Here is a 20,807-nt window from a genome sequence, read left to right as displayed (position 1 = left end):
TGAAAGGAAAGCACAGGTCGATAGACGCGGGCCCACGGTGCTCCCACCCGGCCTCACCCTCTCATGGTGAACTTGACCACGGCGAGTCTGGAGCCCGCGCCGCTCAGCTCCGGCTGGAAATCAGGGTCGCTCCCGACCGGCTTCACTCCCACCATCCTCACAGAAAGCTTGGCAGGGCAGCCGAGACGCCTCCGGCTTCAAAACTGAATGAGAAGACAACCCGGGAGAGGAAGGAGAGAGGCTTAGGAAGGCTGAGGCCTGGACAGTGGAGCTGACGACAGCGGAGTCTCCTCCCGGGGATCTCAGTGCCGAGTCACGCCAAGGAGCGGAGCGGCCGAGGGGGCGGGGACGGGAAGGGGGAGGGGAGAGGCGCGGAAAGGAAAGGCTGCGGCACCCAGAAGCCACCGCGCGGCCCGGCCGCGGGCGCTTGCGCTCTTAACGTCATTTCCGTTTAGGCCTCCATCGCCCAATCCTAAAACGCGAAGTATGGCCCCACCCTCGACTGAGGAGCCGCACGCTCTCCGAAAGGGGCAGGCGCAGGCGCGTAGCAGTCACGCACCTACTGCAGTCCGCGAGTTAGAGAAGTTTGTGTGTTCCTACTTTTCCAGACGAGGAGGTTTTATTTGGGTTTTGCGTGGAGTGGGACAGGAAGAGAATTGCCCCATTTTCTTTGAGATTCATGGTAGCTGCCTAAGATCATAAGGCGGACTGAGGGTGTAGCTCGGTGACAGCATTTGCGTAGCATGATCAAGGCGCTGTTTGTTCCCCAGTACCAAAAAGAAGGGGGGAAAGATCATAAGGCCACATCGGGAAGAACTTTGAGGACGGTTCTTTCCTATCTCGGGGCAGGTCACTATACACAAGACAGGTCAAAGTTAAGAACAATAATTTACGGATCTCACTACTTAATGGCGCTCTCCGTGAAGTCATTCAGAAAGTGCGCCAGAAGGACGAAGACCTGTCAAATCTAGTGCTACAAACAACAGTTAACTAACAATATCGAGGACATTGAAGAGAACCGGTGGAGATAAATGAGATGGGGGGAGGGACAAGGTAAGCACTAGGAGACGTGAGTTGAGTCTTTTCTTTTTAAATATTTATTTAGTTGTAGATGAACACACAGTATCTATTTATTTTTACGTGGTGCTGAGGGTCGAACCCAGTGCCTCACACATGCGAGGCAAGCACTTTACCACTGAGCTACAGCCTCAACCCCAAGTTGAGTCTTGAAAGAAGGGTTTAATTAAGATGTCAAGAGACTATAGGAATATGCAAGCAAAAGGGACCAACCAATGCAAATGTGTTGCTTGATTACAATAGATAATATTTAACACATGGACAGGCAAGATACAAGTTCTCTGTACTTGCTGGCTCATTTAATTTTCATAGGATATCAGCACAGTATAATGACGTTAATAGACAAATTGGCAGAAGTTTTCTTAATATATGCAACAGCACTGTTTTATGGGTATGAGCAATCCATTAACTTCTCCGAACCTCAACTTCCTTGTTTGTGAGAATTGTATTAACACCTGCTTTCTAGGATTGTGAGGATTGATGATTATAATTATACACAAAAAACGAAATATGAAATAGTAAAAAAATGTTCATAAACAATGGTGTTTTTGTCAGCTAGAGCTGAGTGGCTTAAACTTCAGAAATTTACTTCTCACAGTTCTGGAGACTAGAAGTACAAAATCAAGGTGCTGCTAGGGTTGGTTTCTCCCGAGTCCTGTCTGGTTGACTTTTGGGTGTGCGCACACTTGTTCATTTCACTGAGGAGATCAAACCCAGGGCCTTATGCATACTATGCAAGTGCTCTACCACGGAGCTACAGCCCCATGCCTTCTCATTGACATTCATTTCGGGAGGGGGGGAGAGGGCTGGGGATTGAACTCGGGGTGCTTTGCCACTGAACTGTATTCCCATTCCTTTTTATTTTGAAACAAGTTCTTACTAAATTGCTGAGGTTGGTCTCAGACTTGTGATCCTCCTACCTCAGCTGTCTTGAGTCCCTGGAATTACAGACACCATGCTCAGCCTTATTAAATGGTATATGGCTACGTTCTCATTGGATCTTCACATGATTCTTTTTCTGTGTGTGCTCATATACACAGTATTGGTCTCTTTCTCTTATAAGCGTGTACCATTTCTATTAGATTAGATCCCTACCCTCATGATCTCATTTTTATCACAATGACCCCCTTAAAGACGCATTTCCAAACACGGAGTTACATTAGAGTTAGGACTTCAACCTATGATTTGGGGGGTTACCCAGTTTAGTTATAACAGGTGGATTATTATTATTCTCAGCTGTCCTTCCAGTTGTGTCTAAAAAATAAAAAGTGTCTAAAATAACAGTTATAGTAGATTTTTGAAGGGGAAAACATAACTTATGAAATCAAAGCCTTAGCAATCTATGGATTACTGAGAACAAATGTGAAAATAAGCATTAAAAAAAGGTCTGACTGGGGCAGAATGGTGGTTGTTATCCTTACTTAATTAATGAAAAGGTTGACATTCAGATATGTGTGCCATTGGTTCAGAGTTATACAATTAAGTAGTTGTGTAGCTTTCTCTGGGTGTCACTCAGTGTTATATAGAAACCGACTATGTATGTGCATGGAAACATTTAGCAGATGTTATCCTGAGGTAATGCTGTTTTAAATGTTTTTTTTTCTTGTCTATATTTTCTAAGTTTCTTCAATAATTATAAAGCACATGTATAATAATAAAAAGAAGGGACAGCTGCAACAACAAAAGCAAAAAAGACCTACACAAGAATTCTACAAAGATAATCTGAGTAGCTAAAGCAAAAATGATATTCACAGTTAATTAGGCTCCCCATGTCACTTAACTACTGTTTAATATCATTAAGTAAAATTAAACATTTAGTGAGTGGAATTTTCCCCCAGTTAATATTTTTCTTTGAAATTCTTGGGCTGGGGACGTGGCTCAAGCGGTAGCGCGCTCGCCTGGCATGCATGTGGCCCGGGTTCGATCCTCAGCACCACATACCAACAAAGATGTTGTGTCCGCCGAGAACTAAAAAATAAATATTAAAAATTCTTTCTCTCTATCTCTCTCTCTCCTCTCTCACTCTCTCTTTAAAAAAAAAAAAAAAAGAAATTCTTGTATGCCACCCTGAAAATTCCATTTCCTGAAATTTCCATGAAAATTATAGAAAAATCTTGAAGACTCAAAAACCTCTGCAAAGATGACTTGTGATTATTCTTAGACAGATGTGGAACACTTTCCCCATTCCCAAGAGTAATATTCCGAGGTGCCATATGTGCTGCACATAAACTGGCCCCTCCCCATTCCCTTGGCTCGTCCTTGGTGGGCCTTTGAAGCCACATTTCCCATGGAATCTTGTTTCAGACTCAGAATACATTCAGTGGATCCACTACCAGAGTCAGCATTGTAGCTGAAACCTATTTGCATTCCCACACTTTATTATAAATGTAATATCCTGAAATTCATATTCTTGTGAGTTCACTAAAATGTAGGTTCCCAGTTGCATACCTAGAGATTCCAATTCATTAGAACTGGAGTTGATCCGGGACTCTGCATTTTAATAATCGCCCATGGTACTGATGCAAGAAGTCTATATTTTGGGGAACATTTGGTAGTAACTTGTCTACCATATACATAACATTTAAAATGCACTTACTATATACATGGTATCGTGAAAATGCTTTGAAACAGCCCTCTTCATAGGAGTATTGAAAGAAAGACCAGACACTTTAACAAAAGCTAGTTAAAATAAGTGCCATAGCAAAAGTATAGATAATGTACCATAGCAGCTCCAAAAACGGAGAGATGATTTCCTGCTGGAATAAGCGGAGAAAGCCTATGAAGGAACATGTTTTAGAGAAACATAGGAAAGAAAAGCATTAATGTCTTCACTTCAAAGAAGTGACTCCTGACTGTCTTCTCAACTTATCAAGAATATAATTTGCTTCAGAGTCGCTCATTCTTACCAGGTTCAGCCAGTCACTAGAGCAAGGCCTTCTATCATAATAGTTCATTATTACCATGGGTTCACTGTGCTAAATGAGATATGTTGTACATGTATCTCTCTCCTATAGTTTTATGTACATAGTAGGTCCAAAATACTGGTTGAATAAATGAATGACCAGTAAGCACAATAAGAGTATCGGTTCTCAAAATCATGAGTACAAGAAATAGTACTTTGTTTTCTGTCATTCAATTTTATTTTGACCCTGAATCTCCATTGTCCTGCTACATCTAATTAGAACAAAACCTCAACTGGCCTCTTCCTCTCCCTGCTTCAGATATTGTGCCAATTTTCTGTTGTTGGGGTTAAGAGCAGGACATTAGAGTGCAGTTTTTAGGATTATCATCTATCTCCTCTTGGAACATACTACAGAAGCTCACTGACAGTTTCAAAAGTCAAGTAAGGTATTTCCCAGATATATAAAAGAGTTTTTCTTCTGAAATTTGTATCTGAGGTGAAAAAGTCATTAAACTGGAGTTTCTATTAGGAAGCCCAAATATTTAGAAGTATATTTCAGAACACTTCAACCTCTGCAATAAAATGTATAATTTTATTTATTTTAATTTTTTGCAGTGAGGATTAAAATCCAGGGGAGCTTTAACTGAGCTACATCACCAGCCGTTTTTTATTTTGAGACAAGGTCTTGCTTAGTTGCTGAGCCTCCAACTTGCAATCCTCTTGCCTAGCTCCCAAGTTAAAGGCATGTATCACTGCACCTGGCTTCTGTGAATTTTTTAAGAGTATGTTCTGGATTTGCCTTAGCCAGTTCCCACTGTTGTAACAGAATATCTTAGACCTGGTGCTTAAAAACCAAACATGTATTTCTTGCTGTACTGAGGGCTAGCAGATCCAGCATGTGGCTCTGTTGCTGTTTCGCAGATGACTATCTTCTTTTATCCTCCCATGATGGGAAGAAAGAGAGGAAAAGCAAGCTTTCTTCTGCCTTTCTCTGGTCTTTTCTAATTCCATGATGAGGGTTCCTCATGATGCCATTTGGGTACCTCCCAAACACCTCACACCCAAATGGCATCACATTGTGGGGTAGATTTTTAACATATGAATGGGGGCACAAAATTTAGTCTATTATTGAAATTAACTCTTTTTTTTTTTTTAAAGAGAGAGTGAGAGAGAGAGGGGGACAGAGAGAGAGAGAATTTTAACATTTATTCATTTTTTCTTAGTTCTCGGCGGACACAACATCTTCGTTGGTATGTGGTGCTGAGGATCGAACCCGGGCCGCACGCACACTAGGCGAGCGCGCTACCGCTTGAGCCACATCCCCAGCCCTGAAATTAACTCTTTAGAAGTAAAATCTCTACATAACTAACAATCCATGTTTCACTTGGAGAGCACTTTTTGCTTGTGGTAGCAGCCCAGTTATTGTCCAGCTAGAAAAGACTGACAGCAAAAGAAATGATTAAAATCTTAATAAAGATTTTTATTGTGTTCAAAGCCCTCTCTCAGGCTTGTCTTGGAGCAAATCCTTGTGTGTGCATATGTGCACACACCCCCTCATCATTCAGTCCATTCTTAAGTTACTTATCTATACGTCCAAAGGCTAGATACTGAAGAAATTCAATAAAAATAAAATTTTATCTTAATGGCTTTTCTACAATAAGAAGTGATTATTTACAAATGTTAAAAACAATATTTCCTACCCAAATTCAGAATATTAATATTGGAAGAGAAGTAGGAGGATCACACCCACAATTGGCAGAAAGTTCCAAGATAATCAGTTCTGGTGGTTGTATTTATGTCCCCACCAAAATGTGAGCAAATTGGCCACAAGAACCAGGTTTTTGTATTTCCTGCATAGTGCCTAAGAAGATTGTCTATTGGTGTTGAATAAGTAACCCATTTCACCTTCGTGAATTACATTTAGGATAAGCAAAGTAAAATACAAATTTTATGAAGATGGAAGTAAAGTTAACATGCTATTGTCACTATTCACTTCACCTCAGATTACTGTGGCATAAATGCCAAGCATCATATAATTTCATCCGTAAGTATTTCAACCAGCATTGTAGAAGGGATCCTTTTTAAAAAATCATAATCAAAATGACATTACTACATACAATATATTTAAAAAATTCTTTTATATTATTATATTTTATATTTATATTAGTGTTAAAATTTCCCGTCTTTCTCCCGATTTACTTTGTAACTTATTTGAATCAATATCAAAATGAGGTATCTCATGTCTCTTTCCTTTCTTATGCCTCTTAAATCTCTCTTTCATTAAAATTTTGTTTAGTCTTTACTTTTGTCCAGTTTTTTAGATGAAAAATTGAAACTGAAAGAAAGGTTGCAAAAGGAAGTACAATGAAGACTGCAGATTTATCAATTGTTAAGATTGCTCCATGGAGCAACTTGGGAAGCAGACTCTGAGATGCAATGATGATTCCAAAAGGTTTATTGGGGAATAACAACCTGAGAGGAAAGAGGGAGAAGCAGGATTGATGAGAGAGAGGCTATGGCAGACTCCACTAACCCAAGAGAGCGCTCCAGGGCAGATTGTCTATAAAAAGACTCCTTCTTGGGACAGAAAGAGCCAGTAAGCCTTAATACTCTTCCCTTGGGCTGGGGATGTGGCTCAAGCCGTAGCGCGCTCGCCTGGCATGCGTGTGGCTCGGGTTCGATCCTCAGCACCATATACCAACAAGAATGTTGTGTCCGCCGAGAACTAGAAAATAAATATTGAAAATTCTCTCTCTCTCTCTCTCTCTCTCTCTCCCTCTCCCTCTCTCTCTCTCTCTCTCTCTCTCTCTCTCTCTCTCTCTCTCCCCTCTCTCTTTAAAAAAAAAAAAATTAAAAAAAAAATACTCTTCCCTTGCACATTGACCAGGGTTCCCCAGGAGAAGCATGCCTCTGGCCACCTTCTCTTGGTTCATTTATTCATTAACCTGCTTCTCAAAGTAAGGCGACCAGCTGAGGCAACACCAAAGAAAGAACAGTGACCAAAGTAGGTGGGAAGTGGCTCTTCCTTGACAGGGAATCTGGATAGTGCATCTCTGAGTTTCCCATGATCCTCTATCTGCACTGCATTGATCCCCTTCTCCATACAGATTTGGGATGTAGCTCTTCCAATGTTCTGCAGGTTCTCTCTTCCTGAAGGGAAACCTTGAAGAGCAGGGTGAATAGGACCGTCTCAAGCCCCTGCTGCTGCATTGGTGATGGACACTTATCACCTCCTTTACTATCCTAATTTCCCCTTGCAGATCCTGGAAGTTTGTTGAGGTAATTCCAAATTTTCTTTGGCTAGGACTTTTAGCACCTCCAATCTTCCCTCCTTCTACAAAGAAGGCCTGAATATGGAGCAACTAGAGATATTTCTAGAAAAAGGCAACATGTTACTTGGAAAGAAATGGTTTGATTCAGTAGAAGTCATGAAATAGGGAGAAAAAGAGAATTCTTACCAGTGGATTTTCACGTCATGTAAGAAAGTTCAAAGGGAAGCTCTTAATTACACAAGGGAGTTTAAATTACACAAAAATCACACAAAGAACATTTGTTAAGCTCCTCTACTGCAACATGATAAAGTGTGAGGACTCTCAGAGTGAGCATGAGCCCCTAACTGATGTGACTTATAGGAGAATGGATAACCTAAGAAAAAGATATTATTAGCAAAGTGTGAGGCATTTGGGGGCACACCAAATTAATTACAGTCTATATGAGGAACAAAAAGAACAGCATTGTGAAATAATCAGAAAATGACAGTAACAATGAGATCATTGTCACATTGCTGGGCCATGTGATCATCTCTCTTTTTTGAAATTTATAAGTGGAGGAACAAGTCTCTGCCTTTGGGAGAGCTAACTTGGAATCCAAGAAGTCCAGAAAGGCTTGGTGTGTTGTAGGGTGATTTGCTACTAAATTCTAAAGACAAAGTGATTCCTGCATTTTATTTAATGTCTCTAGTGTGATCAAAGCCCTATCCCTTACCTTGTGGGTTCTATTTATTGTTCTCTTGCAGTGACAACTATACATTTTTGGTTAAAATGACAATGACAGTAGGGGCTGGGGATGTGGCTCAAGCGGTAGCACGATCACCTGGCATGCGTGGGGCGCTGGGTTCAATCCTCAGCACCACATACAAATAAAATAAAGATGTTGTGTCCACCGAAAAACTAAAAAATAAATATTAAAAAAATTTTTTAAAAAATGACAACAACAATATCTCCCTTTCCTCCTTACCCCCCTGTGTTTCCCATTTAACTTACATGGTACATTGCTGCCAAATTAATATTTGTGGCAGGCATACCGTAAGATGACATACCCCTGACCCCAATAAGTCACATCTTTGTATGAACCTCTCTTCTGGAGAGCAGGTGAAACCTATTGCTTGCTTACCAGTAGAATATGGCAGAGCTACCAGGCTGCCCCTCTCTTATTTAGGATACTATCTATATGTACGTTTATATATCCGGATCACTATCTGTACTTATGTCAATATGACTCCTTCTTTCTTGGGTTCACTTCATTCTCCTTGCTGGCTTTGAAGAAGTAAGCTGCCATGTTGCAAGAAGGCCTTTGATAAGGTCATGTGTTAAGGAACTGTGGCCTCCAGGACCTGATGGCCACTTCCAGCTGATTTGTCAGTAAGAAGCCAGAGCCCTTAGTCACTTAGCAACAAGGAAGAGAAGGAGACAGTATGAGTTTGGAATTAGATTCTTCTCCAGTTAAGTCTCCAGATGAGACTGTGGTGGTACCCTTGTGAAAGCATGAGGACAGAAGTCGTGCCTGAACTCTTTTCCTTGGAAGTGGAGGCAATAAATTTGTGTGGCTGTAAGTCACTGAGATTGTGGCAATTTGTTATAAAGCAATCAAAAATGAATATAACATTATTAGGAAAAGTATTGCTCTATATATTGGTTGAAATTATCCAATTATTTTGTTAGTGTCTTTGGAATAAAGTACAAAAAGCTTAAATCACTTTTTAAATTATTATTGGGTCTGGGCCCAACCTGATAAAGTCCCTACCAACCCAAAAGAGCATCAAGGCAAAGGTTGCCTGTTAGAGGAGTCCCCCACAGGGTGGAAATAGCTAGACCCCTAAATCTACATTTTCCCATATGTCTACTTCATTCCCTGTATTACCCTCAAATTTAATTGTTGAGCATTTATAGCCATGTGTTACATTTCAATATTGGTGCCAAAGATTTCTTCTTTTACCAGTTTATCCTATCCTAAATCATTTCCATTTTTCTAGACCTTTATAAAATCTAATGTGATTACACTTTCTTACTCCCACCTAGGAGTATTTCATCGCCTTTCTTCCCTATTCCTTACTTGTGCATTTTTCGTACAGTAGCATAGTATAGCTTATACATCTTGGTGGATGTTTGTCATTCTTTTTAGCTGCCCAGCATCCAATATGCTTCCCAATGTTTAGGAAATTCCCTACCTCCTGAGTCTCAGAGAGAAGCAGGGCCTGATTCCGAATATGCCAGATTTTTGTTTTCTCAGTAAGATTTTTATATAATCCCTCTGGATTAAGAAGAATAAATGTTTTATTCAAATAAATATACTCAGGATCAGCTTACTGAATATACAAATCTTATTTTTCAGGAAGGTTATATTTAAAACTCATGTATGTATTTGTGTGTATGTGTAATTTTTCTGAACCAGAAATGTTTTAGTCATTAATATATGAATATTTATGTTAGTTCTATAGCTCATTAGTTTTTATATAAATATAGGTGGTGGTGATAAGTTTTATAAACTTGGTAGAGAAGGATCAGAGTGATAATGATACAAAAACTTTTCATTAATCTTTAAATTATGGAGGATTATGAACTTAATGTTATAAATGTACTCATCAAAACAATAGAGGAAATGTGTGCACTGAAGCCAGCTGGCTTAGGAATTAACTTATTCTATTTAACATCATTTTTTCTCCTACAACTTAATAGTTGTAAAGTATTTAGTCAAAAGCAGAAGAAAATCACAGAATTCCAATTTTCAGCACAAGACAACTTCAGAATTGATTTTCAAGTACTTTATTAACTTCCCAGGTCAACAGTATGGCAGCAGATTTGGTCTCTAGAAATAAACAGAAGCAGCATATAAGAAAAAAAGATACTTAAGACCTAAAGTACAGTGCAGAAGTTAGATGCTAAATGGTCTGGTGAAGGAACAAGGATAATGACACCCAGGACACCGATGGGGCTCTAATGTGTTTTGGGGGAGAAGCTGTCTGCCTGGGGGGAAAGGGGAGGGACGCTTTGCCATTAGCTGAAATAACAAACTGTAACAGGAAACTTTTTTCCCTCAGCATTGGGGACTGAACCCAGGTGCACCCTACCACTAAGCTACATCCCCAGTCCTTTTTATTTTTTATTTTGAGATAGGGTCTCACTAAGTTGCCCAGGCTGGTCTGGAATTGACTGAAAGCCTTTTGACCAAAGCAACAGTCAGCACCCTTGTGGCAAATTACCAAAAAAACTACGTGTGATTGTTCCTGCTCTGGTCCCCTAGTTCCATTCTCCAGGCCCTGAATCCAATAGGATTTTGCAAGTTAAAGTGTGATCCCAGGAGTGGCAGCGAGGGATATCACCTGGGAGCTTGTTGGAAGTGCAGAATCCCAGAACCCACCTCAGACCTACTGAATCAGAAACTTACTATAACAAGATCCTACGGTGATTCATATATACAGGACCTTTTGAGGACTGTAATAGGATTCTTACTTATCCCATAAATCCACTAGTAAGCCTATACAGACAACAAAACAAAACAAACAACAACAACACCATCAAAAACCATATACTGAATTTTTTCTTTCCCCTTCCTTCCCTCCCTCCTTCCTTCCTTCCTTCCTTCCTTCCTTCCTTCCTTCCTTCCTTCCTTCCTTCCTTTCTTCCTTCCTTCCTTCCTTCAAAACAACAACAACAACAACAAACAAACGGAATTGACCATTGGTCACCAGCATGGCACTAGTTTTCAGCTTGGCTGTCATCCATTCATTCATTCAATCAACCAGTCAATATTTGGGAGGAAGATAGAGAAGCACAGTGTCATTAACATACATTGAACTCCTTTAATTCCCTAGAGATTCACGAGGTTATTCTACCAGTTTTGTAAGTGGGAAAAATGAAAAGAGAATGCAGAGAAGCAACACGCTCAAGATGACACTAACAATGTGCAGTGGAGGAAGTGAGATCCAAACACATGCCAGATTGCAGACCTCATGCTCCACTAAGTAGTTCACACAGAAAACATATATTCATTCCCTATTCTCTAAAAGAGTGTTGCACAAGGTCGGGCTTTCTTTGGTTGCAAAGGAGAGTTCCTTCTTTGGCCGTCTGCGTCGTGGGCAACAGCCAAGTTCTGAAGCCCACAGGAAAAGAGTAACATTTCCCAGGCCCCTGAATTGAGTCGTAGTGGAACAAGCACAAACTCTCAATATCCGGCCCCCAGGGAAGACCTAGAGTTGCCACTCAGCCTCCTCTCAGCTCGGTCCTCCCAACGAGCAGTGGGAGGTGAGAGGACAGCCTAGAGCAGCCTTCCCACAACCATCATGGCGGCCGTGAGCTCCTCGCTCACAGCTGACCCCCGCGCCGCCTTCCGGTCTCCACGGTAACAGGCCGGCTCCTACGCGCTGACTTAGGCACGGCTTACTGGGGAATGGTGAGCACTTCCCTCCCCCTCATTTTTGCGACAGTTGCAGCGAAAGTCACGGCAGTTGAGCCTGGCGTCAGCTGATTTACTGCGGCGGCGGCGGCACCTTGCAACCTCTGTGGGGAGAGGGCGATCCGCCGGCGCTCGCAGCTCCCGAGGATTTCCCACTTGGATTTGCGCACCCCACCTTCTCCTTAGATACGCCCTCGCCGTGTCCTCTCTGGTTGGGGCTCCCACGGCTGACTGATCTGACAGACCACATCGCGGCATGTGATGAAGCTGTGACAGGTAGGAGGGCTTGGAGCCTCTCCCGGGTAAACCCCCGCACGCGGTGTGCCCGCACTGTCGAGGGTCAAGGGTCACCAGCCCGCCTCAACCCGGGCGGCGCCAGCTGTCAGATCGCTGCTGCTGGAAGCTCTGTTGGGTGCTTAGCCTGTAGGTTCAGGCCCGCGGCCAGGAGCCTTTATCAGGATCGTAGGGGGTCCCGCCAGGGGTCTTTGGGGCCCCATGCCTGGTGAGTGACATATGCGCTTGTGACAGTGGCTTTGGTTTTGAGATGCAACTACTTTGCCTCCAGGGACAATCTAAACGGGATGAGGTGATAGTGATGATCATGGATGGTTCTTGACAGTGCTTTCAGGTAATGTGCTTGCTTCTGGGGTACAAATGATCTGCCTTTACCTGTTGGTACTGCTCTTTCGTTTGCCCTTGCCGGCGGTACTGAGGCTTCTGTTAGTTTCACCTTTTAGATGCCACTTGCCTGTTCCTATTCCTTTGCCTTAGGAGCTGGTCTGAGAGGATATCTGCAACTTCACTTACTAAAGGGTCCTCGCGTTTTGAAGCTATGTTTGGAGTCACCACTACCTTTCTTTTGATTTAAAAATCATATTGTATCTTTTGTTCTGTACTTTATTGTATGTTTGACCCACTTGCTGTGTCTCTGTTAGGTTCAATGCAGAATTTGCCTGTTCTTATACTGTGAAACTATGGCATCTTCAGTTGCACCCTGGGCTGCATTGGCATCTTTATGCTGCTGAGTTTCGGGTTTAGTCAGTCACAGCTACAGATTCTTTCTCCCTGACATTTGCCATGAAATCAAAAAGGCAAACTAACCTTTCCTAATGTTTGTTTCTTGGGATAGTGTGGACAAGATGGCAAGAATCTCCTATTGTATGAAAGAAATGAACTATTTTTGACATTTTGTTACATAAAAATTGGGATCCTCTTGCTTTATAAGAAAACTTGTGATAGTGTGGTGGTGGATGGCAGCTCAAAAATGAAAATAATCTATCGAAAATGTCTTATTTTGAAGAATTAAAGATGTCCTATTTCATCCAAAATAGCAGATCTTAGTTACTTTAGGTTGGGGGTTGGTTTTTACCTTGTTTGAGTATCATTGTGGGAACTTAAATTTTGGGGTAGTGACTCTTGTATTTAACAATTTTCTTTTATACTGGATGTTTTATTTTGAAATTCAAGGAAATGGGGTGGTTTCTTCATGTAATAAGTTTAGCACTGAAAGCTTTTGAAATAGTGGTCTGTTTTTTGCATGCATATCTTGAGAAGAATAGGATAATATTTAGGTATAGAAGAGAGTCCTTAAAGACTGTTTTGAACCTCAGATGTAAGGAATTGAGTTAGTCTTATTCAATTCAGTCATCATCACTGGGCTGTTTAAGTCCTCTCCTTTTTTTTTTTTTTTCATGCAATGACTTTTATTTCCAAATCTCACTCCATTCTCTTGCTCATCCACCAGTGGCAACCATTCTAATGTGTGTGACGTGCATTCTTCTGTTTGTGTGATTAAATGTGTGTGACTTTGGTATCCACATTTTAAATTTATACAGATGAGGGGCTGGGGTTGTGGCTCAGCAGTAGAGCACTCGCCTAGCAAGTGTGAGGCCCTGGGTTCAATCCTCAGCACCACATAAAAATAAATAAAATGAAGGTATTGTGTCCAACTACAATTAAAATAAATTATACAGATGATGTCCTGCTATATAGCATATTAATTTCTTTCTTTTCCTGTTGTGCTTTAAAGACCTATTTGTATTGTTGTCCATTGCTTCTCTGCTACACAGTATTTCAGAATGTACATCTACTTTCATTCATTTGCCTATTTGTGGATGCTTACATTGCCTTCATTTTCCTAGCACAGTGATGAATACAATACTGTGATAAATATATCACTTAGATTTCTGTGATGATATCTTTGAGACATATATCTAGGAATGTGATTATTGATAATACAATATTCGTGTATTTAATTGAAGCACTGCCAGATTATGTTCCAGAACAAACTTCAGTTGTCTCTATTCCTAGGTAGTTCATGCAGATCTCTCTATCTTTATATCCCCTCCAATATTTGATGTTATACAGTGCCTTAATTTTTCCAGACTAATAGGTAGAAAACAAAATGTGATTTAAAATTATGTTCCACTATTAGTAATAAATTTGAGCATTTCTTTTTTTTAGAGTGGTCCTAATAGAGGGTTGCCACTCCAATTTATTTTATTTTATTTTATTTATCTTTTATTTTTTATTTTTATGTGGTGCTGAGGATTGAACCCAGTGCCTCATGCATAGTAGGCAAGTGCTCTACCTCTGAGCCACAACCCCAGCCCTTGAGCATTTCTTCATGTACAGTTTACCTTTTGGGGTTTTTCCTTTTGTAAAATTGCCTTTTCTTCCTTTTACCCATTTTTATTTTAACATTTCAGTCTGAGTGAGTTTATTTTCTGTTGAGTTAGCATAGTACCATAGATTGGATGAGTTGTAACACAGAGAGTTTTATTTTGGCTTATGGAGGTGCAAGTTTGAGGGGATGCACCTAGTGATAACCACCACTTTTTTTTTTTTTTGTTTTGTTTTAAATACTGAGGATTGAACCCATGGGCACTCTTATCACTGAACTACATCCCAGCCCTTTTTATTTTTTCATGTGAGACAAGGTCTTGCTGAATTGCTAAGGTGGACTCATGATTGTGATCCTTCGGCCACAGCCTCCGGAGTTGCTGGGATTATGGGTGTGTACTACCACCACAGATATGGTGATAACCTTCTCTCTGGCTGTGTCCTGGGGCAGTGCAAGGCATCACGAGGCCAGAGACAGGAAATGCACACATGTGTATGTAGGTATCTTCTGGTTTGTCTCCCTTTTCTCATAAGGCCACTGATGTTCAGTCCTGGGGGTGGGGGGGGCTGTATTCTGATGACATTATGTATTCCTCATCACCTCCTGAAGGTCCCACCTCTAAACATTATTACCAGATTAAATTTCCTCTCCCTAAATACATCACATGGGGATTAAATTTCAACACGGGAACTCTTGGGGAATACACTCAAACCCTGTCCAAACCAAAGGTCACTCAAACCGAAGACCTTTCTTGATTTGCAGAAGTCCTGGTATTTCCTAGATGATAATCCTTTAAATATTACAAGTATATTTGTTGCCAGTAAGCAATTTGTTGATAATCTTTTTAAAGCATATCCTTCATTGAACAGGCATCTTCAATATTTAAAGAAATTTTTTTGCAGTTGTAGATGGACAGCATACCTTTATTTCATTTGTTTATTTTTATGTGGTGCTGATCAAACCCAATGCCTCACTCATGCTGAGCAAGTGCTCTGCCCCTGAGCTACAGCCCCAGCCCCAGACATCTTCAATTTTGACAAAAAACTTCTTCCTCATATGGTTTATATTTTAGAGGTTTTGTTTCAGAAGTTTCCTCTCAGTTCTATTATACAGAGTTAGTCTCCTGTGTTATTTATCTCTAACTTCACAGTTTTCTTTTAAACTTACAGATTTTTAATGCATCCGGAGTCTGTCTTTCCACAGGTCACAAGTTTGTGATTCAGTTTCTTTTCCTTAGAATGTTTCCTAGCGGGCTTCTCCTTTTCCCATAGGTAGTGGTACTGTGCTCACTGTGTTGAGTTCTCATGTGTACCCTGAACACTGGATCCTCCTCCTTCTGTTTGACTGCTCTTGCTCTAATACCACGCTGTTGCTTTATAGTATATTTTTCCTCTATATTAATAATTCTTTCCATTTATTTTACTTTAGCTTTATGGTGATATAGATTCACAGGAAGTTTCAAAAATAGTTAAAAGATCTGGCTTTCCCTGATGGTTACATTTTATATAATTTCATTCAACTTTCTTCAGTGGTTACATTTTATGTAACTATAGGTACAATATCAAAACCAAGAAATTGATGGTTGTTTAAGGCCTGTGTACAGTTCTGTTCCATTTTATCTGTGTAGTTTTTTGTAACCACTGCCACAATCAAGATAGAGAACTATTCCATTGCCACAAAGATCTCCTTTGTGTTACCCCTTTCTAGTCTAGTGATTACTAATCAGTATTCTGTCTTTATAATTTTGTTATTACAGGTCTGATAAATAAATGTAACCTTATCACATGTAATCTTTTCTAATTAATTTACAAATTGTTGAATGAAACAATTCTTGAGATGCATCCAAAATGTTGCATGCATCCATAGTTCTTTCTTTTTAGAATTGTTGAATAGTATTCCACAGTAGGTATGTGCCACAGTTTAAGCATTCACCTGAACATCTGTGCTGTTTCCCATTTGTGGCTATTACAAATAAGGCTGCTAAGAACATTTTTGTACAGTTTTTTTTTTTTTTTTTTGAGGGACGTAACTTTTCTTTTTTTCTGGGATAAATGCCCAGCAATATGATTGCTGGATGGTATGGTAACTGTATGTTTAGTGTTTGAAGAAACTGCTAAAGTGTTTCCCAGACAGGCTGTACCATTTTACTTTTTAAACAGCAGTACATGAAATATTCAGTCTCTTGGCATCCTTACCAGCATTTAGTAATTGTCACTATTTTTTTTTTAATTTTAGCTGTTCTATTAGATATGTGGTAATGGTCTGGTGGACTGTTATCCTAACTAATATAGTATGGATCTTGAAGTAATTTTAAAAGTTGCAAAGTTAGGCCTAGAACTATGAAGTGTGTTTATTCCTGATTATCCATTTTACATCTCCCCCATCCTTTCTCCTCTTTGTGGTGCTGGGGATCAAACCCAGGGCCTTGAGCATGCCAGGCAAGTGCTCTACCACTGAGCTATGGCTGTTCTCCCAACCCCCCTGTACCCCGACCTTATCTATTACATCTCAATATAATATTTATTGTTTGTTGGGACACATAAACTCAGTGGTTAGAGTATGGAGCTAGTGTGGTTTATAGATTTTGTTCCTATTTGTCCATTTAATTGTAGTACTTTATAAAGAATCAACACTTTACAAATGTGCAGACCAATATCATGGGCTGAATCAAATAAGAGGAAGGATGACATAGTGAAATTCTGCCATACATAAGAATACTACTTATGTTTCCACTTATATATCCTATAATATAATGTTAAATTAGAATTCAAATTCCATATAGATGGTTCATTTTTCTTGATCTATACCTTGTACTTAAAGCTAAACGGCTGAACCAAAAATACTTCTTTGAAAGGAAAAAACCTGCATCATTATTACATTCAGTAAATCCTAAGGGTCCAAGTGGAGTTTTTATTTCCTTCTATTAAAGAATGTATGTATGTATATTATATTCATATTAACTCTTAAGTAAGATTAGATTTTTAATCTTATTTAAATCTGGGTATGTTAACTTCAATGTGTTAGTGATGTTTAATGAAATTGCAGGGGTTTTTGGCTCATGGTTCCTTTGGTTAGTGGGAGCCATAAAATGATGGAACAATAAAATTTTAGGGCAGTGGTTAGTTCAGGGCAGAAAAATTTCTAAAACGTGGGGCTTATCCTGGGCACTTTTGGAATAGAAAATTTCCAAAATATATAACTTTTAAACCATTATCTCCATTCAGCCTAGCAGTTGTAATTTATGGCTCTTCACTCTCACTGAAGATATTTTATGCATGCATATTTCTCTCTGAATGTTGATAGTTAGTATATGTCAGTGATAACAGAATGATAGAATGAGCTAGTTACCTTCTGTTCTTGTATTTAAGTTTATTTATTTGGCTACCTTCCTTAAAGGATCTTTTTTTCTTAACTATTTCAAAAAGAAACAAATAAACCACCACTTGTGGGACTGAAAACTTCATGTAAATGAATTATGACTCTATTTACTTTAAGAAACAGTTTTGAAATTCATTAACTGCGCTTAATTATGTCAGCTTATTTACTTCATAGGTCCTAAGATCTGTTTTATTGGTTATATGTCACATACAGAATAGAAAAGGTAAAGAAGGTAGACAAAACTCGAAGCTGGGGGAAAAACCAAGTAGTATGTTAAAAGGAATTTGATTAAGGAGACCTATAATGATCGATGAGATTATCATAGAGAAATTATTTGATGGGACAGTTCTATAAACTCAAGATATACTTTGCATGTAAAATCAAGATATGCTTTATTTATTTGTTTTTGTGGTACTGGGGATCGAACTTAGGGTGCTTTACCACCGAGTGACATTCCCAGTCCTTTTCATTTTTTGTTTTGAGAAAGGGTCTCCATAAGTTGTGCAGGTTGGCCTTGAACTTGAAATCTTCTTGCCTGGGGTAGTTGGTATTACAAGCATTACCCGCTTGCATACAACTCTTTTGGCGAACATATATCATGAATTAGTTCATTTCTTCAACAAGTATTTGAATGTTTCTGATATGGCGGAAGTTTTAGGTACTGGTAATGCAGTAGAGAAAATGCAAATTTTCACCTTATGATGCTTATGTTATAGCCGGAGAGACAGGTGATAAATAAGTAAAACATGGTGTGTTAAATGATTGAAGTGCTGGTTTGGGTAGTGGATTTGATCCTGATAGTCAGGGAAAGCTTCACCCAAAAGGTGATGTTATAGCAGAGATGTGACGTAGGTGAATGAATGTGCCATGAGGAAATCTAGGGTTCATTGTTCTGAAGTGAGATCCTCCTTGGTGTTCCTCAAAGACACCATATGGAAAATAATAATCAAGGAGGAGGACAGCCACTTCACTCATGAAGCATAGGTTGTTATGTAGGTGGCTTTTATTCAGCTTTAGATGAGAAGCTAAGAAAGAATTTGAGATGCGATCACAATGTATTTTTTTTTTTTTTACATTAGCATTACTTCACATGCTGTGTTGAGACTGCAGGGTGCAAGGATGGGAGGTGCTGGTGGTTCTGAATGGAGTGGTTGTAGTGAGGGTGTTGAGGAGGCTTTGGATTCTGAATACGCTTTGAGGTAGAGCCAGTAGCATTTGTTGAGGGACTGGAATGTGAAATGTGTGTATGAGAGAGGAATTAAAGATGATTGTAGGATTTTGGCCTTGGTAGGTAGCTATAAAAACAGAGTTGCCATTAACTGAGGTGGGAAAGACTGTAGGAGAACACACTCTTTGGGCAAGAAGACAGGGGCTCACTTTTGGACCTGTCGTCAAGTTAGAGAATCTTATTAGGATATGTGGTTGGGAGCTGGATATGTGAGTTTGAAGTTCAGAAGAGAGCCCTAAGGTAGAAGTTGGGAAACTGTCCATGTGTAGGTGCTCTTTAAAGCTGAAAGACTTGAGATCAGGGAGGGAAGGAAAGTTATTGGGGGAAAGGAGTGTAAGGACTAACTAAGCTCTGGGTATGTTAACATTTAAAGGTTAAAAAAAAAAAAAAGAGGAAGAAGAAAAATAAAGCCAGTGAAGTAGAAGAAAAGTCAGGAAAGTATGAAGATTGGAGGCCAAGTAAAGAAGTATTTCAAGGAGGGAGTATAAAGTTTGCTAAATGCTGCTGCTGATTCCAAGAAGATGATTAGGAATTGACACTTGGTTTAGCAATGGGGAGATTATTGATGACCTGTCAAGAACAGTTTATGAAGTACCTAGAGCACTTTTCTATAGAATATAGGGACATAGGTAATGCTATAAATAAGAACACTCTTAACTGGGAGAAATTATATATTTCTTCAAAATTTACAGCCAATAAATGGAAGAGCTGGGTCCTTCCTTAGTGTGACTCTCAAACCTTCACACTTTACCTAGCATATTTTACTGTTCCCCTGATTAATTTGAGAGTTCATTTTCTAGTTTGGGAAATCATGTTTGTTTCTTCTTCTTTTAGGTAGTTTAATTCAGTTTATACACAGACATTTCACTGTCCAGTCTAGAATTCTGTGTGAGGGGGAAAAGAAGAGAAATGTTTGGAGGTGCAGGTGAAATGAGAGGTGGGTCGCAGGAGAAAGTCACAGTTGATTGTGTCCTCAATAAAGTCCTGGAAGGCATAGTTTACTTTGAGCTTAATAACTGTTGAAATCCATGTTGACTGGTAATGGATAGAGCTTAAGTGGAAGAGCTCAGACATCCTCATGGCAGCTGCAGAAGTTTAAAACATGGTTTTTATGTCTTAAAATCTATGAATCACTTTGAAAATTGTGATTTATTTTTGACCAGCTAGCTCTGCAGTTCTTCAAATCCTGTAACTTATGTGCTCAGGGCTGTTTTAGCGATAAGAAATAAGTGTAGTCTCCTGTTACCATCTGCTCATTCCACATGTTCTTTTGAAACTGAATACTGGAACTTCCTTTAACAAAGCAGTTCTAAGGTGTCAGGTTCATTGAGAATGTATTATTTGCCACCCAAATAAGAAAGTATAGTCTATTTTAGCTGCTTAAGGTTGTGTCCCTGACAACTGTTTAATTCCAGAAACCCTTCTTTCTTCAAGGAAGCAGCTGAATACTGTAATTTCTTCAGTGTGTGTTATGGTTTAAATGTGAGGTGTTCCTCCAAAGCTCCTGTGTTAATGCAGGAAAATTCAGAGGGGACATGATTGGATTGCGAGAGCTGTAACTGAATAAGTCCATCCTAGTTTGAATGGGCTGACTGGGTAGTAATGTAGGCAGGTGAAAGTAGGTCACTAGGGACATGTCCCAGAAAGGTGCATGTTTTCTGAGGTCCTTCCCCTTCCCCTCTCTCTGCTTGCAAGCTGCTATGAGGTGAGCATTGCTCCTCTACCATGCCCTTCTGCTTCATCGTGGGCCCAGAGCAATGGAATTGGTGGACCAGGGATTGAACTCTGAAACTGCCATCCAAAATAAACTTTCTTCTTCTAAGTTGTCCTTGTTAGATATTTTGGTCACAGCAACAAGAAGCTGAATGAGACAGCATGTTTTATGGTCTGACTAACTCATTGCACTGTAATAAACAAAGTCTTCATTA

The 20,807-nt window shown here is 39.8% G+C and overlaps 2 protein-coding genes across 7 annotated transcripts in view; one reads left to right on the top strand and one right to left on the bottom strand.

Moving 5' to 3' along the window:
- Positions 1 to 349, bottom strand: part of Txnl1 (thioredoxin like 1) — a 34,524-nt gene extending 34,175 nt beyond the window's left edge. For all 4 annotated transcript variants that reach the window (XR_003301183.2, XM_026393166.2, XM_026393167.2 and 1 more), the window contains exon 1: positions 58 to 349. Coding sequence is in view for 3 of the 4 variants with exons in the window: in XM_026393166.2 (XP_026248951.1) it covers positions 58 to 155 (98 nt within the window). In the remaining variant the exon portion in view is untranslated. The remainder of the gene's footprint in view (positions 1 to 57) is intronic.
- Positions 350 to 11,719: 11,370 nt separating this feature from the next.
- The window catches only part of Wdr7 (WD repeat domain 7), a 326,163-nt gene continuing 317,075 nt past the window's right edge, over positions 11,720 to 20,807 (top strand). For all 3 annotated transcript variants that reach the window (XM_026393174.2, XM_026393173.2, XM_026393172.2), the window contains exon 1: positions 11,720 to 11,926. The gene's annotated coding sequence lies outside the window, so the exon portion shown is untranslated. The remainder of the gene's footprint in view (positions 11,927 to 20,807) is intronic.

The sequence above is a fragment of the Urocitellus parryii genome, chromosome 13, assembly GCF_045843805.1.
Source record: "Urocitellus parryii isolate mUroPar1 chromosome 13, mUroPar1.hap1, whole genome shotgun sequence".
NCBI lineage: Eukaryota > Metazoa > Chordata > Mammalia > Rodentia > Sciuridae > Urocitellus > Urocitellus parryii.
Note: the sequence above shows the minus strand (reverse complement) of the source record. Positions and strands in the feature narration are given on the sequence as shown.